Consider the following 24,659-nt stretch of genomic DNA (forward strand, 5'->3'; position numbering starts at 1 on the left):
TGAGAGAGACAGGACAGAACTCCCCTAAACCAAGGGCAGAGACCAGCATTCAGCTGAGGAGAGTTATCTACTCTACCCAGAAGTCACTTGGCTCAGAGCCTGAGACCTGTGAAATATGAATTGCCCATCAGGGGAAAAGGGCAAGACAGATTCTGAGATTTATTCCCCAAGCATAGTGTGAATGAAACACTAGAAACGGAAATAACAGTTTTCTGTACCCTGTGCTATAATAACTTTTGCTTTAAATATAACTCAAATTTTTAAAAGTATTTCCAAAGTTCATCTAGGAACTAGAAATAGACACCACCATTTAATACTACCAATCAGTACACACACAATGTCCCAATCCCAGGAAAAGTGCTTGTCAAATGATGGCAAGTGATTCCCCTACTCCTTTCCCATAACACTGAGGCTGCTCTCAATATCAAAAGAAAATCAAGCTAATGAGATCCATGCACATGTAGCGGGATCTCTGATGTTAGAAGAATCTTGTCTTCAATACACAAGAAAGAAGTTTCTTCATAAGCCTGAGAGCAAGCAGGGAGAGGAGAGTTCCTGTTTTGTGTTGTTTCAAAGAATCCGGATTTCAACAAGAACCTAGGACACATGGCTCAAAACGACAGATTCATTCATCCTTCCACTCACACTGGAAAAGCAACTTGATTAGAAAACAAAATAAAATATTTATGACTAAGGTTGCCTTGGGAAGTAATCAGTAGGATCTTTGCTGATAATTGTTACTACAAGAAGAAAAAAAAAAGATCTAGTTCCTATTTTCCCGCAACCATACTTTGTGCTCACATTTGTTCATTTGTTTATCATCCTTTCAGCTAAAATGGAACAAGAAAATTAATCCTTCTTTTAAAAAAAAAAAAAAAAAAGGCATTTAAGTGCCCATCTCTCTCTACAGTCTGTTAAAAGAGTTCACCTATCTTCATAGCTTTACCTATTAACTCTGATGACTTTTAATAAACATCTTATTTTTTAGTATTAATATTTCATCTGAGCTCCAAGACAGTATACCCAAATGTCTCAGCTATTGGGTTAAGTGAACCAAGCTTCTTCAACAACAACAACAACAACAACAACAACAAAAAAAAGATCCTTATTTCTCTCCACTATAATCTCCTGATTCAAGAAAACCAATCTTGAAAAAAGGTGAAAAAAAAAAAAAAATCTATGACTTTTTCCTTCCCTTTCATGGCCCAAATCAAGAACTTTTTTACAAATCCAATGCATCTTCAAAAGGAACATCCATTTCATTTCTAGTACACATATTACCAGTTGGCATACTTCAATGCTATATATCTCTATACATCTACAAAAGACTCTCTGAGATACTTAAAAAATATTTGCTCAGACTTTTTCTTGGACTTCAATGTTCATTATTGTCAGCACTATAAAGCAGAGTGTTTAATTGCACAGATCTTGAACAACTGACTATAGTTTTCCTGGAAAGATCTTGCTCCCACAACCAAACTAGACATAACTTCACTGAAGAAGGGATAATGAGTTATTTTTCAATATCTTCCACAGTGAAAAAATAACCAATTGATCAAACAATCAATCAATAAAGACTTAATAAACACTCTTAATAAGAGTCTTTTATGTCACAATTTTTGTAATAAATGCTGGGAAACAAAAATTAAGCAATCTCCCTAAGATAATGGTAAGCAAAGAAGATGCAATTAATAAATTCTTGCTTACTAAATCAGTTAACATCCCCAAATGAAATCAAAGCTACTAAAAGTCAGTGTGTACCTTTAGCCTTGTCCCAACATATGATTAAAGAACCCAGAATAAAGATGTCTCCATTAAAGACACAATATTAAAGTCTAATTTCTGGCAGACGTGAATGTAAGAAGTTTTATGAAACACATCATATCAGTTTCCTTCTGCATGGAGATCAGGCTTAGAAAAGATAGGTGACAAAAGACCCATGAAACAGCATTGGATCAAGTGTGAGAAAAACCAATTTTTTTTTCCCCTCTGTACTAATAAAGTCCACATGAGCCTTTTCTCCCCTGTAGTCACTATCTCCCCAGGTTTTCTTTCTTCATCTATAAAATCAGGAAATTGGGCAAGATTTCTGAGGTTATTTTAACCAATAAATATTCTTTCTTATAGCACTCTGAAACACATCTGATCTGACGGAATCTCACAAGCAGCCAATAAGGGGCAGGCCTGGTCAGCAGGTGAAGCTGCTGGAGAGTATCTAGTCAGCTAGGCTTGAATAGGCATTGAAAACAATGACTACAGAATAAGCAGGATAGCTTGTGGGGCCTTCAGAGGACTCGTCAGTGTGTCTCTTCTCGGAGATGACCTAGAGGAACCCAAGAGCTCTACAAGTGCTCCCTCAGCATCTAAGGACCTAGGATTAATCCGAGTACTCACCGTGTCCATTGTGGACATGTTTATGTGTTTTTCCTTTCCTGGGGGTTGACTGGCATGAAGATGAAGCATTGTTTGTGGCTGCTTTAATATCTTCTGTCTCTTCATCCTCTTCTTCTACATCCTCCTCATCCTGAGAGCTTCCAAAATATACCATGTTGTTAGGCAGCGCTGGGGAACCTGGTTAGCAGAAGAAAAGTATCATTAAGAGAAATCCCTTCAGGGCTTAAGAAGGACTACAAACAATGCCCTTTGGTGTATATATAAGTAACTTTATCAGTACTTTCAACAGTGAACTTTAGCAACTAAAAGGGCTATCACCCAAGAAAATTAGCTTTACCTCTGGTCATTAGAAAGCCAAAGAAAAATGAAACCAGACTAAGATAACCTTCACAGCACAAGCCTGAATTTCTTCAGTAATTTTACAATAAGAATAAATAAAATACATAATATTATAATAACATAAAATAAAAGGCATTTGGAAGAAGAGGGGTATGTTCATTTAAATTTTTTTCCCCTTAGAAAACAGGCCATACTGGGTTGCAACTTTTAAACAGGTTTTATACATCAGGACATTATTTAAACACACACAAAAAAAACCTACAATACTGTTGATTCTCACAGAGGTACTAAGCTATGGGGGAAGGAGAGAGGAAAAACAGACATTCTAGAAAATAATTTTTATTTTGGGGGGAAAAAAGGTCACTCAAGTTTTCCCTTTGCATTTGCCATCTCAATCCTCAGCATGTATCCCAAGGGGGTATCACTGTCTAAAAGGTGTATATGAGTTTCCACACTGTTTTGATCAAGCACCTCTGTCATTGAAAAATGTTCATGCACCCCTGTTCAATGTGGCTATTTATTGACTTACAAATTATATACATGCTACTAGTAGTACTACACTATGTACATTATAAAACTTACACAGAAACAAAGTTTAAAAAAAAAAAAAAAAAAGATGAGACAAAAGCCAAATGTATCCTCTTTAGGAAAATAAATCCAATAGTTGTGTGGTTATTCAAGATACACAGAAAACTAGTAGAATTTCATTAACACCAAAAGCCATTCCCCAATAAATAAGTGATCAAAGCATATGAACAAAAAACAGTTCTCTAGAGTGATAGGAAAGAACCCAAATCAGTAATAACAAAATAAATACCAAACAAAAAACTATGAGGCTTTACTTCATACTCAGTAACTTAATAAAGATGACACAAGATTGGAACATCTGTTTCAGAGAAATCAAGGAAAAACAGCACATTGATGCATTTTTAACAGGACTGTGAACTGGTACAACCATTCTAGAAAACAATTTGAATTATGCCAATAAAGAACCTAAAATGGTCTTTCTAAACTGCTGTAAAGTAACCAGGCAAAAGAGCTGGTCCTGAAGTCAGGAAGTTTAAATGTGCTGTAGGACCTTGAGTTAATGACTTAACCTGTGTCTACCTCAGTCTCCTCATCTGTAAAATAGTGATAATAACAGCACCTAAATCCTAGGGCTATTGCAAGGATCAAATTAAATAATGTGTTTAAAGTGCTTATCACAGTGCTTTTAAAAATGCTTGTTTCCTTATAAAGGAGAGAAGCTCTCTAGGAGGTATAATAAGAGTGAAGAATACATGCAGAAATGGAGCAATATGAAAAACAAAAAGTAAAAAGTTCTGTTTTGTTTCCTAATAGTACAAATGAGTAAATAATGCCTGAACTAGGGCTGGTGACTGGGCTGCGTGGGTCAGGGAAAAGAGGGAGCCATGTTCAAGAAGAAAAAAATATTGACATCTTATTGACCAAATGGTATGAAGGAAAGAGAGGAGGCAAAGAGGGGGCAGGGAGTTGCTGAGTGCCTGGATAACAAGAACAGAGGATCAGGGAAACATGGAACCTGGATGAGTCGGGGGAGTAAGGGAAAATACGTCTGCTCTATCCCAACCAAAATGGGAATAGCAGACTCTCACACTCACCAGTCACTGCCCTTAGCCCAAAATGGACCCTCTGAAAGCATCTGTCATTAAGATGCCCTGAGCTGGGGAAGAACAAAGAACAACAAGAACAACAAAAGGAATGGATAGAAAAAATTAGGAATTTATAACTAGTGGATCAAATACCATGGAGAGTAACCACAATGTGGGAAGAAGAACAACAGTTAATAATGCCAAGGATTTACAAAAGACAAAATCCAAGCCCAGAGCCAACAATAACAATCACTATCTCTAACATCCAAATAGAAATGTAAAAATTATGAGTTACAAGGAAATTGAATTAAAGATCTTAATGCAAAAAAGTAATTCAGATTTCAGAGGCATGAACAACTGGGGCTTAGAAGGCTAAGAATCACAGCCAAAAATGGCTCTGGAAGAGACTTCCCAATTTGGAAAGATAAGACAGGATGGCACTCTCATTTAAAAAGTAATAAGAAAATTAATAAACCAAAAAGGGGTAGGAAGCACTTGAGTTAAGACCTATAACACAACATATATACACACACAAATACCCTCTGGTTGGGAGAGGAAGAAGGAGGTTTTAGAAAACTGACTATGGTTGGCTAGAAGTTCATCATAAATGATGATGGAACATATTTAATGAAATTCTACAAAGGGGCAAAACGGCTAATAATTTCTTTGGATTGTCTAAATGAAAATAAAGCTGCATTTTTGCAACAATTCCCCTCCAGCAACTCAGCACCCAAAGTGATCATGCACTAGATTTTAGAATGAGCAATATGCTAACATTGGAATCATCTTTGGAAGGTTTCAAATTTGCTTTCTTTTTTTCCCCTTTCCAAATTTTTTTTAGGAGGAGTGAAGTATGGAAGGGAAGGATTTTGGATGGGGAATGGGGAAAAGGACACAGAAAGTTACTTGATAGAATACTGTATACAGAGGATTTTGTTAGATCCATTCTTTCACTTGAAATCAAAATCTTCCTTGAGGTAAGTTCAATTTACAGATATTTTAAAATAGATGACCCTCTAAAAAAAATTAGATTACAATTTTATATATATAAATAGATATAGAGAAGGGAGATAGATTGGCACAAATGAGTAAAAAACAATCTTTCAAATGCATAAAAAGCCTTTAAAGATAAATGACAAAACGGTTACAAAATGAATTTTTTTGTATTATGCAAATAAATCCTTATAGTATTACTCTTTTTTTTAAAATGGAAGTTGTATTTTTACATCACAGTTATCTTAGGTAAATCCTACCACCCAGGAAGACTTCCCAGGTAAATAAAAAGGAGGAAAGAAAAGAACAAGTAGGAGGAAGTAGGTAGGGAAAAGACAAGGAAAATGGAAGAAAAGGAGAAAAAGAGGGAATTTAATAGCAGACTAGATGAGAAGACAAACAAGAGTAGGAGAGAAAAATGTGATCTGATCAAAAACAGTGATCATTTCTGACCACATAGTACAGTACTCTTTGCTTGTAATCCCCTACTTCTCCAAGAGGAAGGAGGTGAATGTTACTAATATAGTTTTGATGAAAAGTGATGTAGACAAAATTTTGTTAATTCAATAATCCTCCTTAAAGGATGCCAATGCAATAGATATTTGTAATGCTTAAAATTTTTTATATTATGTGACCTGCCTAATTTATCCTTTTAACAAGTTAGGATTCTTTGTAAAGCTTTATACTGTTTATATTATGTGACCTGCCTAATTTAGCCTTTTAACAAGTTAGGATTCTTCCATGCTGCAATTTTCTTAAATTAAGGCATTGCTGATGTTATTTTGACATAAATGGGTCATCACTTGGGGCTGGAAATCATATAGTATACAAAGAATTAGGTTTTAATGTTAAGCCTATCCTCGATATCATATATTTATATCCTTTCAATATTGGGTAATGCAAGGAGGTAGCTAGAAAAGGGCTGAAGGCTAAAGAAAAGACAAAAGCTGATCAAAGCAATATATTTAACTGGACAATAACTGGATATCTTCTCTGCTTGTTCTAAATTCTATCCCAGTATTTAAAATGCATTTTAAAGTAGAATCTCCACTGTTGATAAATCTCAATTTTTAGTAACAGAACTCAACACTTAATTCTAAACAAATTCAAATATTTATTAGAGACTATGGAAGGGAAGCATATAAAAAGTAAAAATTGCTTCTGCACTTATCTTACATTCTAACATGAGAAATAAAACATAAAGGGAACTATGTTTATGAAAGTTACTGAAATAATGGGGATGCACACCCTACACACTCTATCCTAGAAAAACGGTAGTGTTGATTTGATCTCACTTAATGGTTCCATTCTTTCACCCATGCACTGTATAACATGAAACTGGATAAAAAAGGTGAACTGTCTCACAACTTATGCTGTTGTTATGCTTGAACACATGGGTCTTTTTGTCTATATTATTTGAGAATAACAACAGCATACGTTAACAAATAAAGGACTCAACTAGAAATGGAATGACTTCCAAATTACCTTTTAGGTAATGAGTGTTTTTTCATCACTTTTAGGGAGGCTCCTTTATGTCTTTGCTCTCTATGTCAAATGTATCAATCTAAAAAGAAATTAAATAGAAAAAAAGAAAATGCTACCAAAAAACTTCTACTACAAAAGACATTTTGAGCCTTTCAAGAAAAGATAGAAATCCTCTCTGCTACAGCAAGTAACCCTTCTAACCAGGATTCTGGAAGAAAAGAGGTCATGACCATAATGACCAGCCATAGACCTTACTCCTCCCTTGATCACAAGCTCACAAAGAATCTGTGATACTGTGCAAGTGATGTCAACAATAATCCCCTCATAAAGTCCCTTGAAAGTATAGGTTTTACAGATTTATGATTAGAATTCAGGTGGACATGAAGAGTAGAAAAAATGTCCCTTTGGAGGTTCTTCAGTAAAAAGCTAAAATAAGACATTGGGTACTGCACCATACACCAGAGATCACTCAATAAATGCAAACCTTTCAAATAAGGTCTGGTGCATATTCATCCTAAAGTTATTAAGAAAACTGACTAAGAGTCATTTACAGAAGAAAAAGTGGGAAACAAGAGCAAAAGTTTCTTTTTATTTTCCCCACCTGCTTTTCAAACCATAGATGATATTTATCCATTTGGCCCAAGGGTGTCACTTAGAAACCGAGGGACAGAAATGACGAAGCAGGTTGGGAGGCCTTACAAGTGAACATGGATCAAAAAAAGAAAGCAACAATGCAACGTAACACCACTCAAGTGGGGAAAGGACAAAATATAACTACAAAGTAGCAAAACAGAGAAGAGGTGGGAGGGTTAAGAGAAGATGGAGGAACTGGCAGGACAGAAAGCCCCTTCACCTGCTTACTACTATGAAAAATGTCTTCCACAAAAACCATGACTAGAATCAATAAGTAGTAAATGAAAGACAAGTAGAAAAACAATGTTTAAAACTAACTGAAAGATAAGAGGAAGATAGGAGGTTAGGAAAGAGGAGAGAGAAAAAAAGAGAAACAGACAGAAATTACTGGGGGAAAAAAGATGACAAAATAATGCTTAGCATTTTAAATTTGCTGTCAAGCTTTTTGTACTCTTAGGGTAACAAAATCCTGAATATTCATCCCTAATCACAAAATAAACCTGGTTTATGACCTTAATTAACAAATTGCAGAGCTTGACTTGTTACCCAGAGTGGCAGCACATGGAACCTGACACTTGGTGGTTTTAGAGATGTAACCTAAACCATAAAAGGACTGCTTTGGGTGCCAAAAGCTCTGATTTATCAAAAATGAATTACCTTTTGAAAATCTATGGAATTAAAGTTCTCTTTCACCGCACTCTTTTCCAATAACAATTAGAGGCAGATTTCCGGCTCTGATTATTTAAAGTACATTAGCAAATGTGAAAAAAATCTGAACTTGGATGAGAGCAGTGGAATGAGGAGCAATGAAAGCATCTGCGTTTTGCCAAAGCAGTATTTCATTACTTTTCAGCATTAGCTGGCAATGTCTCTGCAATATTTACTGAAGTGAAAACCAAATGTTTTCATCTGGACAAAAATCAAACTGTGGTATGTTACAACCACAACAGAAATCAGTGTAATCCAAAAGCCTGCTCTCTCCAATTTAGGCTGTGGTTTCTGTAAAATTGGATCCTTCTCAGAAAAGCATGTTGACAATATACCCCTCAACCCCTTTTCTCCTCCCTCCCCCATCAACATTTCTTTAAAAAATAGGCCAGTTTTGCTTTAGAAAAACCTTCCTCTGAGTGGATGCCCATCAGTTGGAGAATGGCTGAATAAATTGTGGTATATGAGTATTATGGAATATTATTGTTTGGTAAGAAACAACCAGCGGGATGATTTCAGAAAGGCCTGGAGAGACTTACACGAACTGATGCTGAGTGAAATGAGCAGGACCAGGAGATCATTATATACTTCAACAACAATACTATATGATGACCAGTTCTCATGGACCTGGGCATCCTCAGCAATGAGATAAACCAAATCATTTCCAATGGAGCAATAATGAACTGAACCAGCTACACCCAGCCAAAGAACCCTGGGAAATGACTATTAACCACTACATAGAATTCCAAATCCCTCTATTTTTGTCCCCTGCATTTTGATTTCCTTCACAGGCTAATAGTACCCTATTTCAAAGTCTGATTCTTTTTGTACAACAACATAACTTTTTCGACATGTGTACATATATTGTATTTAACTTATACTTCAACATATTTAACATGTATTGGGGTCAACTTGCCATCTGGGAGAAGGAAGGGTTAAAAATTGGAACAAAAGGTTTGGCAATTGTCAATGCTGAAAAATTACCCATGCATATAACTTGTAAATAAAAAGCTACAATAAAAAAAAAGAAAAGAAAAACCTTCCTCTGATGATTCAAACTTCACATAAGTGAGATTGAGAAAAGACTTACATTTCTAATTCTTTGGACTGAACCAATAAATATTCACCAGTGATGGTGACCATACAGTTTACCAATGTAGAAATTAGAATTTGGCCCCTTTAGACAATGACATAATTAAAAACAAAAAACAAAACCTTCTATTTTTTCTGATCAAAGGTGATAGATTAAAGATTTGAATTTACTACCCACATCTTCCACATATCAGTAATAGATTGGGGATATGGGGTGGTGGCAGGTAAAGTCCTGATAGAATCCAGTCATTCATTTGTATCACTACTCTTCAAAGATATTTTGATCATCAGAGCAAGCTGCTGTGTCAAGCCCAGGGTTTGGTATTATTCTACCACCCCATCTTGTATTCTGTAGCATCATACAAGGAAGAACCTCTCTAAAGGAGAAAAATTCATTCTAACTAAATTACTATTTATCCACCTTCTTTCACAATAGAGCACATAAATATCTTTCTTGTAAATGCTTATGGACTCTTAGGTACAACTTGCATAGTTAATAAATCGCATGTTAATAAATTCATAATATATTCTCCATATAGCCAGAAATCCAAATCATAGAGAATCCTGTTTACATTAAAGAACTGCTATAACCTCAAAGAGTGACCATGAGAGAAAGGGAGAGAGTGGGGGGAGGGGGTATGTGTGAGAAGGAAGGGGGAAGGGACAGACAGAAAGACAGACTGACTGACTGACCTAGGGGGGAGAGGGAAGGAAGGAGAGAGATGGAGCATGCAAGCATGCCTCCAGCAATACTATTATTTTGTAAAGCAGTTCAGTGTCTTTTCAAAATACACAAGTCAGAGGAGAGAATGAGTGGTAATAATAGGGAAAGGAAGAGATGACAAAATAAGAAATAAGAACCTATCTAAATGTCCTGAACTGGAGGATAACTGGGGAGAAAGATCATATTTGAAAATATAGAACTCTTGACCGAGTAAGAATTTTTTTAAGGAAAAGTAACAGATTACACCAGCGGTGTTTGTTCCACCCACATTCCTGACCTCAGTGAAACAGAGCACATGTGAACATACACATGAGCATACCCTCCCACACAAAACCATGTCCATTTTACCTTATTCACATTCATTCACTTTCAACCAATCTAAGAGCTGTCTCCTCAGAAGAATTGTGACTGAAGGTCACATTTGCTCTCTGAGAAGAACCTATCCCTCCTGGCTTAATTTTGGGATTATATAGAATCCCTAAATACCCTCATCATCTTCACGGACCTCATTTTGAGTTTCCATGCAATTGATGAGAAAGGGGATAATACCTATAATTGAAGTTGGCACTCTTCACCTACAATCTTTTCCATATGTCCTAGAATACCTCTGAATTGCCTCGTAGTTTATGATTTTAAAAACTCAAAAACATACCACACAACCAATCAAATATAAGTCCATAGATGCTATCTTTAAAATGCAAGGAAATTTCATGAGCATTCATTTAATTAACAAGCATTTATTATGTGTTCTATGCCCTTGAACAGTGAATTGAGCCTGGAGTTTAAAAAAAAGAAAAAAATACCCTGAGTTCAATTACAATCTTACTAACTATATGACTCTAGACAAGGGCTAAGTTTGACAAGTTTCCCTCAGTTTTCTCAGCTGTAAAATTATAATGATAATACCATCTACCTTCCTAGGATTGTTGGTAGGATAAAATGAGACATTTGTAAAGCATTTAAGGATATACCAGGCACACAGCAAAAACATAGTAAATGCTTGTTTCCTACCTTTCCTCTGCACCAGAAACTTGTATCCCATAAGGTTAAAAGTCCCAGTAGCATGTAAGCTCTTTGAAAACAAGAACTGTTAGTCTTTTTGGGGGGTCGTGGTGGGGGAGGGGGTGGGGAGAGAGAAGGGAAGAGCTCCCCGCAGCATGGGAATAGAGCAGGGGGGATTTGAGGAGCTTTTTGGTTGACTGAAGGGTGGGTGGGGGAGGGAAGAGGGGAGAGAGTAAGGGAGAAAGACATTTGTACAATAAGTACCTAACCAGTTCCTGTTGGTGCTTTCTTGACTTGCCCAGGATCTCACAGGGCTAGCAGACTTAGTACTCTGTCCTCTGCCCCATCCAGCTACCTTTAGGAAGGTGATCAGTACTGTGTGTCTACTGGCTGCCACATAGCACCCAAGGTCAATACGACAGAGAGGTAGCTCAGTGGACAGCTTGTGGTTAAGGCAGGCTTGAATTCAGATCTAGCCTCAGGGCACCAAGTGACTCTGGGCAAGCTGTTTGAATCTTTAAATTATCCATCTTGCCTACATATTCCAGAGGAGAGCTGTAAGATAATGGAAAACAGTCACTGCTGAAGGGACCTTCCATTGGAACTCAAAAGTAGGCCAGGGATTGCTTAAAATATTTTACTCCTAGTTTCTGAATGGATCTCAGTAAGGACAGGAAGATGCCAAGGAACTAAACAAAAGGGTGGGCAGGGATAGAGGGACACAAGGCAATCAAGGAAAACAAGGAGCCTGCCCCACCACCTGCAGGGTGCAAGAACTACAGATAGTCAGTTAGCACCAAGGACCTATCCCAAACGGGAGGTGCACTCCCTGGATGCATTTCCTTCTTTTTTCTGTGTCTCAAGACAGTCTCTAACAACTCATCAAGGTCACAAAGCAATTAAAACAGATCATCTTCCTGGAGCAGAAAATTTCAAGGATCTTCTTTCATAACTACCCTGATAAACCTGTCCCTAGCAGGGAAATAGCTAACTCAGTGGGCTCTAACTCACTTGCCCAGCAGAGAGCATTTCAGAGGCTGAGAGTATGTGGTTTAAGGAAGAGAGAGGAGAAGACTTTGAAGTTAAATAGAGACAGGCTGTGTCACAGTTCAGAGGGGACCACCCCAAAACTTGTGTATCCATCTTAGAAAAAGCTTCCCCCCCCTTTCCCCCTCCCAAACTAGTTTATCTGATGGGAGGTATTCCCATCTTGTTCCAGAAGGTTCCTTCTGTGCTCAGGGATTGTTTAATTGCTTTTTTAGCAGGTTAATCCCCTCTCATTATGTGACCACTATATCACCCTAGGCATCTGCCCTACTTAGAATTCATTCTCCCATAATATTCAAAGTCACTGCTGAACTGAACTGTGAAATGTGCTCTGGAGGGGAAAGTATACATACTTTCATAGAAAACTCCATGGGCATCCCTTCCCTCCTCCTGTTTCTATCACCTGGAGGCTGGCAGGAAACCTATCACTGTACCTTAAATGTAATGCCAGGCCAGAACTACTGGAGAAAAGGCTCCAAAAATGGCAATTCTTTTAATTGATCTCTTTTGATAAAATCCAGTACAACTCCACCAAATAGACACGATGCCAAATCTTGACATCCAGAGTACCAAAGGATACTATTTATTTCAAGATTTTCCTTTGGGGATTGCCTTCTTTGAAGTAACCCCCAAAGAAGGGAGTAAAGAGAAATACTATGTGCATTATACCAAAATTAATTTGACCATGATACTCGAAAAGGGTTGATAAAGTCTATAAGTTGTAATGGGAGGGAAAGGTGGTAGGAAGAGAAGAAAAGGACTGGGACAGAGAAATTTTGGTGCAAAACGAAAACTAATCCTATTTTCCTAATAAAAAATGGCACAAACAATACATACTGCTATTGATGGATATATAATTTCAAAATATTTACTGTTTTCCCTCAATAATTCAGGTTCTGCATTCCATCAGAATGAATAAATCCATCCCAATGACAAAGACAGCAATCCTTCAACAACTTCATAATTTAATGCTCACCCAAAGTCAACCAACTAATTGCTCTCATCTGCTATTCCTCAGATGGCATATCCACAAGCCCCATCCATGAAATCCTTCCAGTCTGATAAAAATACTGCCATTGTTTGCCCACCACTGAAAGAGCATTCAAGAATCTGTGGAAATCTCCACAACAAAATCAAAACCAAAAGATCTGACATTTTAGATAGGAAAAAATTCTTAAGAATGAAGAGAAATCCAAAGAGCAGTAAAATTGTGTATATACCCTTTGAACCAGCTACTAGATTTGTAAGCCAAAATGGGCACAAAATTAAGAGAAAGTACCTATATGTATTTAAATATTTGAGCAGTTCTTTTTGAAGTGGCAAAAAATTAGAAATTGAGGGGGATGCCCATCAATTCAAGAACAAGTTGTGGTACATGAATGTACTGGAATAGTATTTTGCTAAAAAGAAATAACAAACAGCTAATTTTCAGAAAGACCTAGACAAGACTTACATGAACTGATGCTGAGTGAAGTAAGCAGAACCAGGAGAATGTTGTGCATTGTGCTGTGATCAACTAGGACATTTAGTTCTTCTCAGCTCTGCAATGATCCAAGGCAATTCCAAAGAACACATACTGGATGGAAAAAGCTATCCATATCCAAGGAAAGAACTATGCAAGCTGAATATAAATTCGCGCTGAATACATATAGAAAGATAGAATGTTCACTCTGCTAATCTTTTCCTCTTTTGGTCTTTTTCTGCTCTCACAACATGACTAATATAGATTTATGTTGTGGGGAGAGGGAAAGAGAAAATATAGAACTCAATTTTTTAAAGTTAATGTTTACAAATTCTCTTTACATATAATTAGGAAAAAATATTTTTTTTAAATGAAGAGAAAGTTCTATTTAGATTTCATAAATCAGCAGGGTTCCACAGAAATAAGAAATTCTAGTTATCAGGGATCTGCAGTGATAAGCTTTAATCCTTTTTTTTCTTAATCTGTAAATAATTGAAAACCAGTCTAGAATACAGATGATAGAAGCTATTAAGAATAATTTCATTCTGATGCCAGGAAATATAACAATGATAAGGATATGTGTACTACTATAAAATAATGACATGTCCTCTCCATATGCACCATTGAAAGATACTAATTATGTTTTTGGCAAAGAACAAATGAGCTTAGGCAAAGTAGCTACTTAAGAGGTAAAAACATTGCAAACATCAGGTATATCTCTATATGCTTGCACCACTACCCCCCCTTCCATTAGAAAATCTAGGTCAAAATATTAGAGTGAGAAGGAAAAGAACCTGGCCAAGTTTAGTCGACTGTCCTTTAAAATGTTGTAAAACATTTGGCCTCTTAAATGCCAGATAGTAGGTAGGTATGTACCTTTATGTGCAGCTGAAAGTGCCACATTTAACTACATCTTAGGACTTCAGCTAATATTATTTGGAAGACAAAATTTTTCTTGGATAACTCTGAACTTTGAACCACAAATATATACCACTCAGCCTAAAACACTCCCTTAAGTCTACCTTCTTCATAGTTTTTATAATTTTCTACGTATAACCTAAAATGGAATTTTTTCCTGTCCTTCTTTTAATTCCTTTATTCAACTGACTTACACCAAAGCACTTCTTTCTTATCAATGATTAAGCTATTTAAAAAATGCTTGGGGAAGGTGGACTTCCCAAACAAAAAATGCTTTTTCTATTGAAGTCACCAAGGGTCAGTGACTGAAGGGGCTGCATTCTTTTACCAGTGCAGGAAGGCTTCCATTTTACTCTTTGTAGCCCTCAAGTAGCATCCTCTAAATCAGTCTTTCTAAAACTGAAGCAAGGATCAGAAGTAAAAGAATGTCTGGGACTCCCTGATGTGCAAGCAAAACGAAGTATCTAACAAGAGACTGTTTGGTAACACACTTCTTGCTAGAATCAAACAAGGCCAATGCACTGACATCTATCCAGGTTAGCAGGGCTGGTAAGGAGAAAAGGAAGCAGTGTTTGCAGACACATTTTCCCAGAGCTTCAAACTCATTCTCATTGTTCCTTGAAAAAATAACAACAAAATAATTATTCTTATATCTTAGTTAAATACTAGGGAAAGTAAGCTGTAAGAAAAGCTGACTTCTTTTCTAAGACTGGACAGTAAGACAATTACAAATTAAACATAAGTACTGACTTTTTCTACACTGCCTCAAGATTGAAAGCTTAAAGTTAACCCACTGCATCTTTCTGGAATTGATGCAGAGAACGAAAAATAAGGGTTCCAGAAACAGAGGCTACTCATGTCTAGAGAAGGTTCTCTTCTTATGAAGTAGGATGACTCTCTTTTACCTGATGACGTAGAACAACCAAGTTTGCAATCTGGCAATGTTTCCAATAAAGGTCTCCTGAGAAATAAACCTCAAGAAAATCTCTGCCATAAAGCAAAATCAACAGAGATAAGCAGGGAAAATACATATTTGTCATCTTCTTTGTAAAAGGATATAAAAGATCTCACTATCTACTCATTTCTCTTTCAAAATAATCATAATAATCATTAATAATTGGAATTTCAAAATTTTGAGAATTTTTATAACTCTATCGCACTAGTAGAGTTCAAAGTATGACCTTCAAACATCACCTATCAATTTCGAAGCCTCTTTTTATTTCTTCCAGAGACTCCCCACCCCTGCAATGTCAATTATTTTTAAGGGCCTTCTGTCGATAACTAAACTATCAGATTCTAATCCTACAAAAGCTCACAGAATTTTTTTTTCTTTCAAAGTCTACAACTTTAATACATGCTGAAGTTACTCTTATTTTGTTTCGCTCTTGTGGGGGCCAGATGTATAATTTCATTACTTCAAGAAACTCCCCCTATAAAAACTGTCCAAATTTTCAGTTCTGTAACTTATTCTGCTAAGACTTTAAAAGATTACATGGCTTGCTTATGGCTATACATTTAATTATAACAAAAGTCTTGAATTCAGGTGTCTGGCTCTAAAAATCAATTCTCATTATGTCTTAGTGAATTAATGAAAAATAAAATACTGGAAAGGGCAGCTAGGCAGTACACTGCTAAGAAAATTCCAAAAAGGTCATAAGAGTTGAACCCAACTGGAAAAAGAAAACACAAATATAAAGAAACAGACAGAGATTCTGTAAAATGAAGGTGAAGGACAGTGGGTTTCATAATCTCTCTAAATCACTTCTATGACCAAGTAGGAAGCACTGAAGAAACATATTGCTACACATTGCCAACTTTCTCTTATGCCATTGCTCAGTGGCATGTGTTTAGAGAACAATAATCCTTTCCTTATCCTTTCCTCTCTTTTCCTACAAATCTTATTCTCTCTCCCCACCTCCATGTCTCTCTCTTTCCCTCTCCCTTTCCCTACTTTTTCTCCCCCCTCCCCCTTTCTCTCTTTTATCCTGACAAAGATACTGGAGGGGTTTGCCATTTCCTTCTCCAGTTTGTTTTGCACATGTGTTCAGTGCCTTGTCCACAGTCACAGAGCTAGTCGGTGTCTGAGGCTGGCATTGAACTTGGGAGGAAGAAGAAAGTAATTATCAACCAAGTGAAGGCACTTTAATGCAGGAAGGGTTTAGGAACTCATATGATCAGAATATTTAGAGATAAAAAGAGTTTCATCTAAGCTCTATCCTCTCATTTCACAGGAAACTGAGGCTCTGAGAAATTAGACAACTTTCCCACTGTAATAGGAGGGCAGGATTCAAACTCAGTTCTTCTGATGATCAGCCCAGACATACTGATTGATAGACCCTAATGGACTAACATTAATCATCCAGTAAATATATCCCTTAAGCAATTAGCCAAACTACATTAGTGCAGAGAATTGTGACTTTACAAAAATTCTGATTAGACTTCATCAATAACACTATGAAACTACAGAGCTGAACAACGTTACAGAGGACACAAACAGAGCACACAATGGCTGAGTTTCACTAACAAGAGGAAAGGCAAGTACTGGGTAAAGAAGTGAGAAGAAATGTCTTAAGCCAATTAAATGAGTGTATATTCAATAAAGCCCTTTTGTGCAGTGCCTAGCACATAACATAATTTCATAAATGGCTTGTCCCCTTACCTATTCCTAACCATCTTTTCAAAAGGATTCATTCTACTTCTACCTCATCAGTAAATCTAGGCTAGAGGAAAGAGAAGATCTGTCTAAGAATGGAGGAATTATTTCCAATGGGCTCTTATACTCTCCAATAAACTGCTCCCTCCAAAGAGTCTGGTCCCAAGGCCTACCTCGAAGGCAGAGAAATGTAAGGAAATCTTCTGTCTTAGGCTTCCTTTTAGAGAGGTCAGAAATTTGAGTAACTGGAGGGGGCAGTAACGGCTCCACTATTTTGACGGGAGTTGTGCTGGGGCTGTTCGGCTGGGACTGGGCAAACTTCCTTTGTGCTTGAAGCCTGGGCCTGTGGAGACAAAGAGTATACAGATACTGAGTAAATCTTAAAAACACACACACACAACAATAACAACAACTTCAGTAATAAAGGGCAGAACCCCTTTCAGCTTCTTCTATTTAAGGGACTTAAGCACAAATAGGTCCAGTTCTCTGCCTACATTCTGAAAGTTTAATAACTTTACTTAATGTCATCCATGATTATATCTGATAGAAAATGTGTACAAACACTATTTTCACTTTTTTTCCTTCTTTTTCCCCTTTTTGTTCTGATTTTTCTCCTCCAACCTGATTCATATGGAAATATGTTAAAAAAAAAAAAAATCTATACATATAACCTAAAAAGAAAATTTCTTGAGAGTGAATTGATGTAAAGTGTCTGTATGTCAGTGTATTCACATATCTGAGGATATCACATTGCTATGAGGCCTAACAAATAAGGATTATTATTTTCAAATTGGGTAATTTTTTTTTTTTTTTACTTTCAATGGAAAATGCAATAATTATGGCAAGAAAGTATGTTTAGCGGTAAGAACCTCCTAGTCACATAGTTCTTGGCTCTTCAAAGCATGTTTTCATACTATTATCTCACTTGATAAGAATATATCACTTCATTTCTGTGATAAAAGCATTGTAAGCATCTCTCATTTACTTAACACTTTCATCTAATCTTCCAGTTTGAAATAAAAGCTCAAATTATAGGCGTTCAGCAAAGTTATCTATCTACACAATTTATAATCCCTACACAAAATTCCTGGGGAGACCACCCCAGCAGTGACAACCAAGTCTCTACTTTCTGGTTCTCTCCTCAAGCACTTTATTCAAAAATGCACTCTCAAATGTCAGCAAATAGCCTCCTTCCTCATCACCAGATGCAATTATCTCTACTGGGTCCTCATTCTCTTTGACCTCTCTCTGTAGAAGTTTATATCGTTAGCAACACTTTTCCTTGTGGAAAGATAGCTTTGCTCGATTTTCATGATGGCATAGGAAAAGAAGAAAGGAAGCACTTATTAAGCTCCTACTATATACCATGCAAGCCCTTTACAAATAGTATCTCATTTGATCCTCACAACAATCCTGGGAGATAGGTGCTGTTATTATTTTGGAGGTGGGGTAACAGAGGGTTATGTGATTTGTCCAAGTCCATCTGAATAAATGTCTGAGGGAAGACTGAAACTCAGGACTCTGTGACAAGTCTACTGCTTGTTCACCCTAGGCCATCTGGATTTTCCTCAAAACTTTCTTTGGTGGTTTTGTTTATTCGTTTTCAATTACATTCAGCTCTTCATGAACACATTATGAGTTTTCTTGGCAGAGACATAAGAGGGGTATGCCACTTCTTCTCTATCTCTCATTTTACAAATAAGGAAACAGAGGTAAAGTGATTAAATGACTTTCTCAGTCATATAGCTAGCGTCTCAGATCTTTCTGACTTTCCTTAAGCCTTACGCAGGGAAATTTAACAAGCCTCTTATCTTAGGTCTTCTCTTAATCAAACCTATTCAATTCTCCATTCTTGCTATAAGGTTTTTCAACCATTTCCTCTCTAAACAGAATTGCTTCAAAAGTCCCAAACTCAAGCCTGACTCCTGATGTCTCAATCAACATTACCAAATTCTGACTATGTGAATGCTTCAGTATCACCTCAAATTTGATGGGATAAAGCCAAACATATCTTATACCAAGTACCCTCCCTGACTCCTATTTTTACATGCATAGAGCACTGAAAAAACTCAGAGCTCCTCTGGCATTCAAAAACAAGGTCTGTCAATGCTTCTTTCTTAGTGACTTCACTATCCTATCTTTCCATTTCTGTTCCTTCCCTTGTCATATAAACTAGGTTGACTATATAGGTATACATGGATAGATGGATGAATGATGAATACATATATGTTACATAACCCCAAATTTGGATTTAAGCTACCCATTATCATATCCACAGAAATGGGTGACCATGAATGTGTAAATGGATGTGGGGGTGGGGAAAAAAGAACATATGCTCAACGCGCTGTACCTAGGTGTGCAGTGCTAGGCGGCACACTGGACAGAGCACTGGATAGTCAGAAGGATCTGAGTTCAAATCCAAACTCAGATACATAACTGACACTATGTGACAATAAGCAAGTCATTTCACCCTTTTCCTTTAGTTTACTCATTTATAAAATGAGTTGAAGGAAATAGTAAAACACATCAGTAAAAACACAGGACTGAACACAAATATATATGCGTGTATACACACAGAGACACACATATTCACATTTTCACTTCATGCTACAGAATGTTTCATTTTTGTCTTTGTCTCCTAGCTTAACAAATAGTAGCTGCAAAAGTAGATACAAACACAGAATTTGCCTGAATCCTTAAAGAAGATTCTTACTACTAAAGGAAGATTTCTAAAACATGGGCTACTGCAAGTGGATAGGGAAAGTTGTCAAAATAACTCCCTAGTTTCAAAAGCCAGGTCAAATCAAAAAGCACCATTTTATTTATGTACACAGTAGGTATATTTTGACTTAAGAACCAAGTCAAGGGAGCCAATCTACATCCTGTTTCCTGGTCCCAGCAATGCCTTACAGGATGGGAGAAGGGAGGGGAGGTTTGCTTTCATCCTTTAAAAATAACATACTCTTCACCTTTTACTGAAAAGAAAAGGTATGTGCCAATTTTATTTCCTTTACATCAGGATTTAGAGAGGCTAAAGACTATGATTTATAATCTCGGAACAGTGCAGGAATTTCACAAAAATACTGTCTGCATGTGAACAGGATGCTATGTGTTTATTGCTTTTTGAAAAGTCAGCAACAACAAATGCCACACATTATGAGATGCCTGTGCAGCCATAATGAAAAACAAACACACAAACACAGATGAAGAGCAGATGACAGAGTGGGATACCATAAGATAGTTTACACTCTAAACTACTCCTCCTCCTCCTGTTTAAAGAAAAAGGCACCTCATGCTGGACAACCCATGTAGTAGGGCGATGGAAACTTAAACTAAGATCAAGTGTTGACTAGGGGCAAGCAAATCAGCCAGAAACCTCCATGGAAGATAATGGCCTCCCAGCTGAGGAGAGGGCCCCAGAGCTGGGCATACCAAAAAGCAAGCCTAGCCTCCCCATTGAAAGAAGCTGGAGGATCTATAGCATCCATACAAGGATGGGTCAGGAGGTTGGCTTCTGAGCCCTGTGATCCTTAAGGAATAAAAACAGATGACCTCAAAAGTCCCATGCTACACTTCATTATAAGACATGAATAATAAAGGATGTTGTACACTGCCAAGAGAAAAGTTGGGATAGAGAAGAGAGTTCTCGAGCATCATTTAAGGAGCCATCAAGAGGAAGGACTGCACTAGGGTGGGGCAGGTACAACAGAAGCTATCAATAAAGAGGAAATAAAAATTCTAATCCATCCCCCTACAGCTGTGGAAGCTCCTCATCCATCCTCCCCGGAGAAGCAAGGCTCAACATCCCTTCTGACACAAATGTCCTAATTTTTTTTAAGGGTATAGGGTAGATGGTGAATTTTTCAAACTACAGAATTAGAAACCTGATTTCATTTCCTGACAAAACTCTGGGAACAATTTATAAAGGTTTCAGAACACTCATAAAGAAAAGTAGTGATTACTATAAACAGCATGGGTTCATCCATAAGTCAAAACAGACTAACCTTTTTTGACCTTTTAATCTTATTCTTTAATATGGTTACTAGATCGGGGATGTGAAAGATTCAGTCTGCCCAGATTCACAGCAAACCTCATCACTGCCTCCACTCCATCTTTGTAGACAACATAGATAAGGTCTAGATGATAGGATGGTATGGTGGATTTATAGCTACCTAGTAATGACTAGGTACATAATGGAGTGATTAAAGAACCAGTCTCAACTGTATAAGGAAGCCTGCAGAAAAATGCCTTATGCTTGGTCTAATATATGTTCATATTTCCAAATGAAATGGAGGCACAAATGGCATCATGTTTACCAAACTTGAACTCATACCCTGTTTTCCTGATTTCGCCACTTCCAGCAACAAAGTGCTAATATTTGTAGAAATTACTGGAATGGTGATTGTTGGAGGGGATGCAGGAAAACTGGGACATTGATGTATTGTTGGTGGAGTTGTGAACGAATCCAACCATTTTGGAGAGTAGTTTGGAACTATGCTCAAAAAGTTATCAAACTGTGCATACCCTTTGATCCAGCAGTGTTACTACTGGGCCTATATCCCAAAGAGATTATAAAGAAGGGAAAGGGACCTGTATGTGCACGAATGTTTGTGGCAGCCCTTTTTGTAGTGGCTAGAAACTGGAAACTGAATGGATGTCCATCAATTGGAAAATGGCTGAATAAATTGTGGTATATGAATATTATGGAATATTATTGTTCTGTAAGAAATGACCAACAGGATAATTTCAGAAAGGCCTGGAGAGACTTACATGAACTGATGCTGAGTGAAATGAGCAGGACCAGGAGATCATTATATACTTCAACAACAATACTAGATGATGACCAGTTCTGATGGATCAGGCCATCCTCAGCAACGAGATCAACCAAATCATTTCTAATGGAGCAGTAATGAACTGAACTAGCTATACCCAGAAAAAGAACTCTGGGAGATGACTAAAAACCATTACATTGAATTCCCAATCCCTATATTTATGCACACCTGCATTTTTGATTTCCTTCACAAGCTAATTGTACAATATTTCAGAGTCTGATTCTTTTTGTACAGCAAAATAACGTTTTGGTCATGTATACTTATTGTGTATCTAATTTATATTTTAATATATTTAACATCTACTGGTCATCCTGCCATCTAGGGGAGAGGGTGGGGGGGTAAGAGGTGAAAAATTGGAACAAGAGGTTTGGCAATTGTTAATGCTGTAAAGTTACCCATGCATATATCCTGTAAATAAAAGGCTATTAAATAAAAAAATAAAATAAAATAAAATAAAAAATAAATTAAAAAAAAAAAAAAAAGAAATTACTGGAGCTGACAATTACTGGAAAAAAGAAAGGTAGGGTTCAACCAAATGCCAAGGCAAGTCAGTGAGGTCCATTCTTCAGAATGCCAAAATTGTAGGAGAGAAAGAGAAGCAACCAAGCAGATGATCATCCTGGGATCAGGAGACAAACTAAGAATATGATGACATAACCACTTCTCCAACTTGTACCATGTGACAACATTTAATGGCCCTGGCCTATCTTCCTAGGACTTCTATGAGGTGCCAGTGTGACCACAGCATGGGGTTCAGCACAGTTTGTAAATTCTGGATTAAGCGGTACCATTAAAAATATGAGTAAGAGCATACTTTCCATATCAAATAATCCCCTACGCACAAAAATCAAGTTCTAGGTAAGTCAAGGCCAAGGCAAGTCACTTCAAGTGGAGAGGAGTAGAGAGGGAGGGAAAAGGAAGGAGGATAGGAGGCAAGTCCACATCCATATAGGAAACCTCATTACCTCTACTCACACCTACAAAGTCATGGGAACCGTGGTCCCTACTGCCAGCCTTCCTTCCAAACTGGGGCCGGTGTCATCCGTGGGGGTATCCACCAAAGACATCAGTGGCCACTAGTGGGCAGGCAAACCTAGGAGGTCCAGGAATGGCAGCACCAGCATTCCAAATTACCAGCCATGGGTCAAGTTCAACTCACCAACAGAGAAGAAATTTCTACGAAAAAAGGGGTGGGTCACTCCCAACAAATGATGAGGGGGCAAGAAAGCCAGTTAGCTCAAACACAAAAGCATCTAGAACAGAAGTGCTGGGAGGCAGAACTATGTCAAATCACTGCCACCATCTTGACTATACTTTGCCCTCAACCTCAAGGACAGAAACCTTTAGAGCCACAGGGAGATTACTGCCTCTAGAACAGAGGTCTGATTTCCAGGCCAGACCCATATCCAGCATGTAGGCAATCAATTCTTACAGAAGAATGCCTTGGCCTTCTCTACACTCACAGTAGTCAAAACAATGAAAAGAAGGTTCTTGCTACCAAAATCCTTGGCAGTAGACAAAGTAGACATTAAAGATGCATTGTTATATGGCCCTTTAAGGAAAATGGCCCCTTTCTAACTCACTTATAGCTAAAAAAAAAATGCATAGAGATAAGATACATACACACAACACCCTCTATCTGAATGTAAGCATTTCTTGAGACAAGAGGCCATTATACTTTTCTGTCAAGGGCAGCCAGATGCTTACTAAATGTTTGTTTCATTCATTCATGAATGACATCACTGCAGAGTATATGTGCAGATTCCCATATTCTCTCTTCTGTTATTAGTCCACAGGGTGGGTGCTACAGGAGGATTCATACAAAATGAGTTTTATTTATTTCTTTAGGACAACAAAGCAAGACTAGAACTAGAATCTTTCCACCAATGTAGTAAAAGTAATCATAGAGATATACAAAAATATCTTGGGCTACTTCATAAAAGAGTGAAATCCTGCTAAGTAAGGATTTGTGAGAAGTAGATGGCCATTTGGAAGGTGTGTCACAGAGATAAAGATTTCATAATTCCATTATGTATTGAACAGGATGATCTCTGACTCAAAAGTTCTGTAATTCTATAATAATTTTTAAGGACCTCGGTTTCATTAACATTCATGGAGAAGGAAAACAATTGAAGGTAGAGTAGAACACATTTCATAGAAGTTAAGACAAGAAAATCTCCCATTAAGGACATACTCAGAAGCCTTGCCAAAGTGTGAAGTTTGGAAGATTATGCTATTAGAAATCATGCTCTAATGGATCCTAAGCTAAGCTGGATATGTTATAAATCATAGCCCAAGACAACTGTGAGGTGAAGGGCAGGTGAGCTAACTTCAGAGAGCTCATCATCAGAGGGCTGGCCACCTGATGAGGAATATCCTGCTGGTGACAACAAATGATAACATGAAGTTCTACCCAGACAGCTACCATTTATGCTAGCAAAACATGACAAATATCAGTTAAAAGGATGACACTGAAAGTAATTAAACTAATGGATAGTTCATGCCATTTGTGAAGTTTTGGGATTTTTAGGGACATTTTTTCTTCTAACTTGAGATGCACATCAAGAATTCCAAGGATTCCATTATGTGGTTACTTAGTGCCCAATACTCATTAAATTATATAGTCATATAATACCCCATATTAAGTGATCCAAAACTGGGCTATTTCTATGAGACTATGGAGGGGGTAGGGTAATAACTTCATGACCCCACATGAGGTTCCATTTCCTTCTCCAATTCATTTTCACACAGCTAGTGAGTAACT

The 24,659-nt window shown here is 37.2% G+C and overlaps 1 protein-coding gene across 2 annotated transcripts in view; it reads right to left on the bottom strand.

Annotated features, from left to right (window-relative positions):
* Positions 1-24,659, bottom strand: part of JARID2 (jumonji and AT-rich interaction domain containing 2) — a 315,080-nt gene that overhangs the window by 66,331 nt on the left and 224,090 nt on the right. For both annotated transcript variants that reach the window (XM_012541631.2, XM_031946823.1), the window contains 2 exons: positions 17,237-17,406; positions 2,395-2,571 (listed from right to left, as the gene is read on the bottom strand). In XM_012541631.2, the coding sequence (XP_012397085.1) occupies positions 2,395-2,571; positions 17,237-17,406 (347 nt within the window). The remainder of the gene's footprint in view (positions 1-2,394; positions 2,572-17,236; positions 17,407-24,659) is intronic.

Source organism: Sarcophilus harrisii, chromosome 1 (assembly GCF_902635505.1).
Source record: "Sarcophilus harrisii chromosome 1, mSarHar1.11, whole genome shotgun sequence".
NCBI classification, from domain to species: Eukaryota; Metazoa; Chordata; class Mammalia; order Dasyuromorphia; family Dasyuridae; genus Sarcophilus; species Sarcophilus harrisii.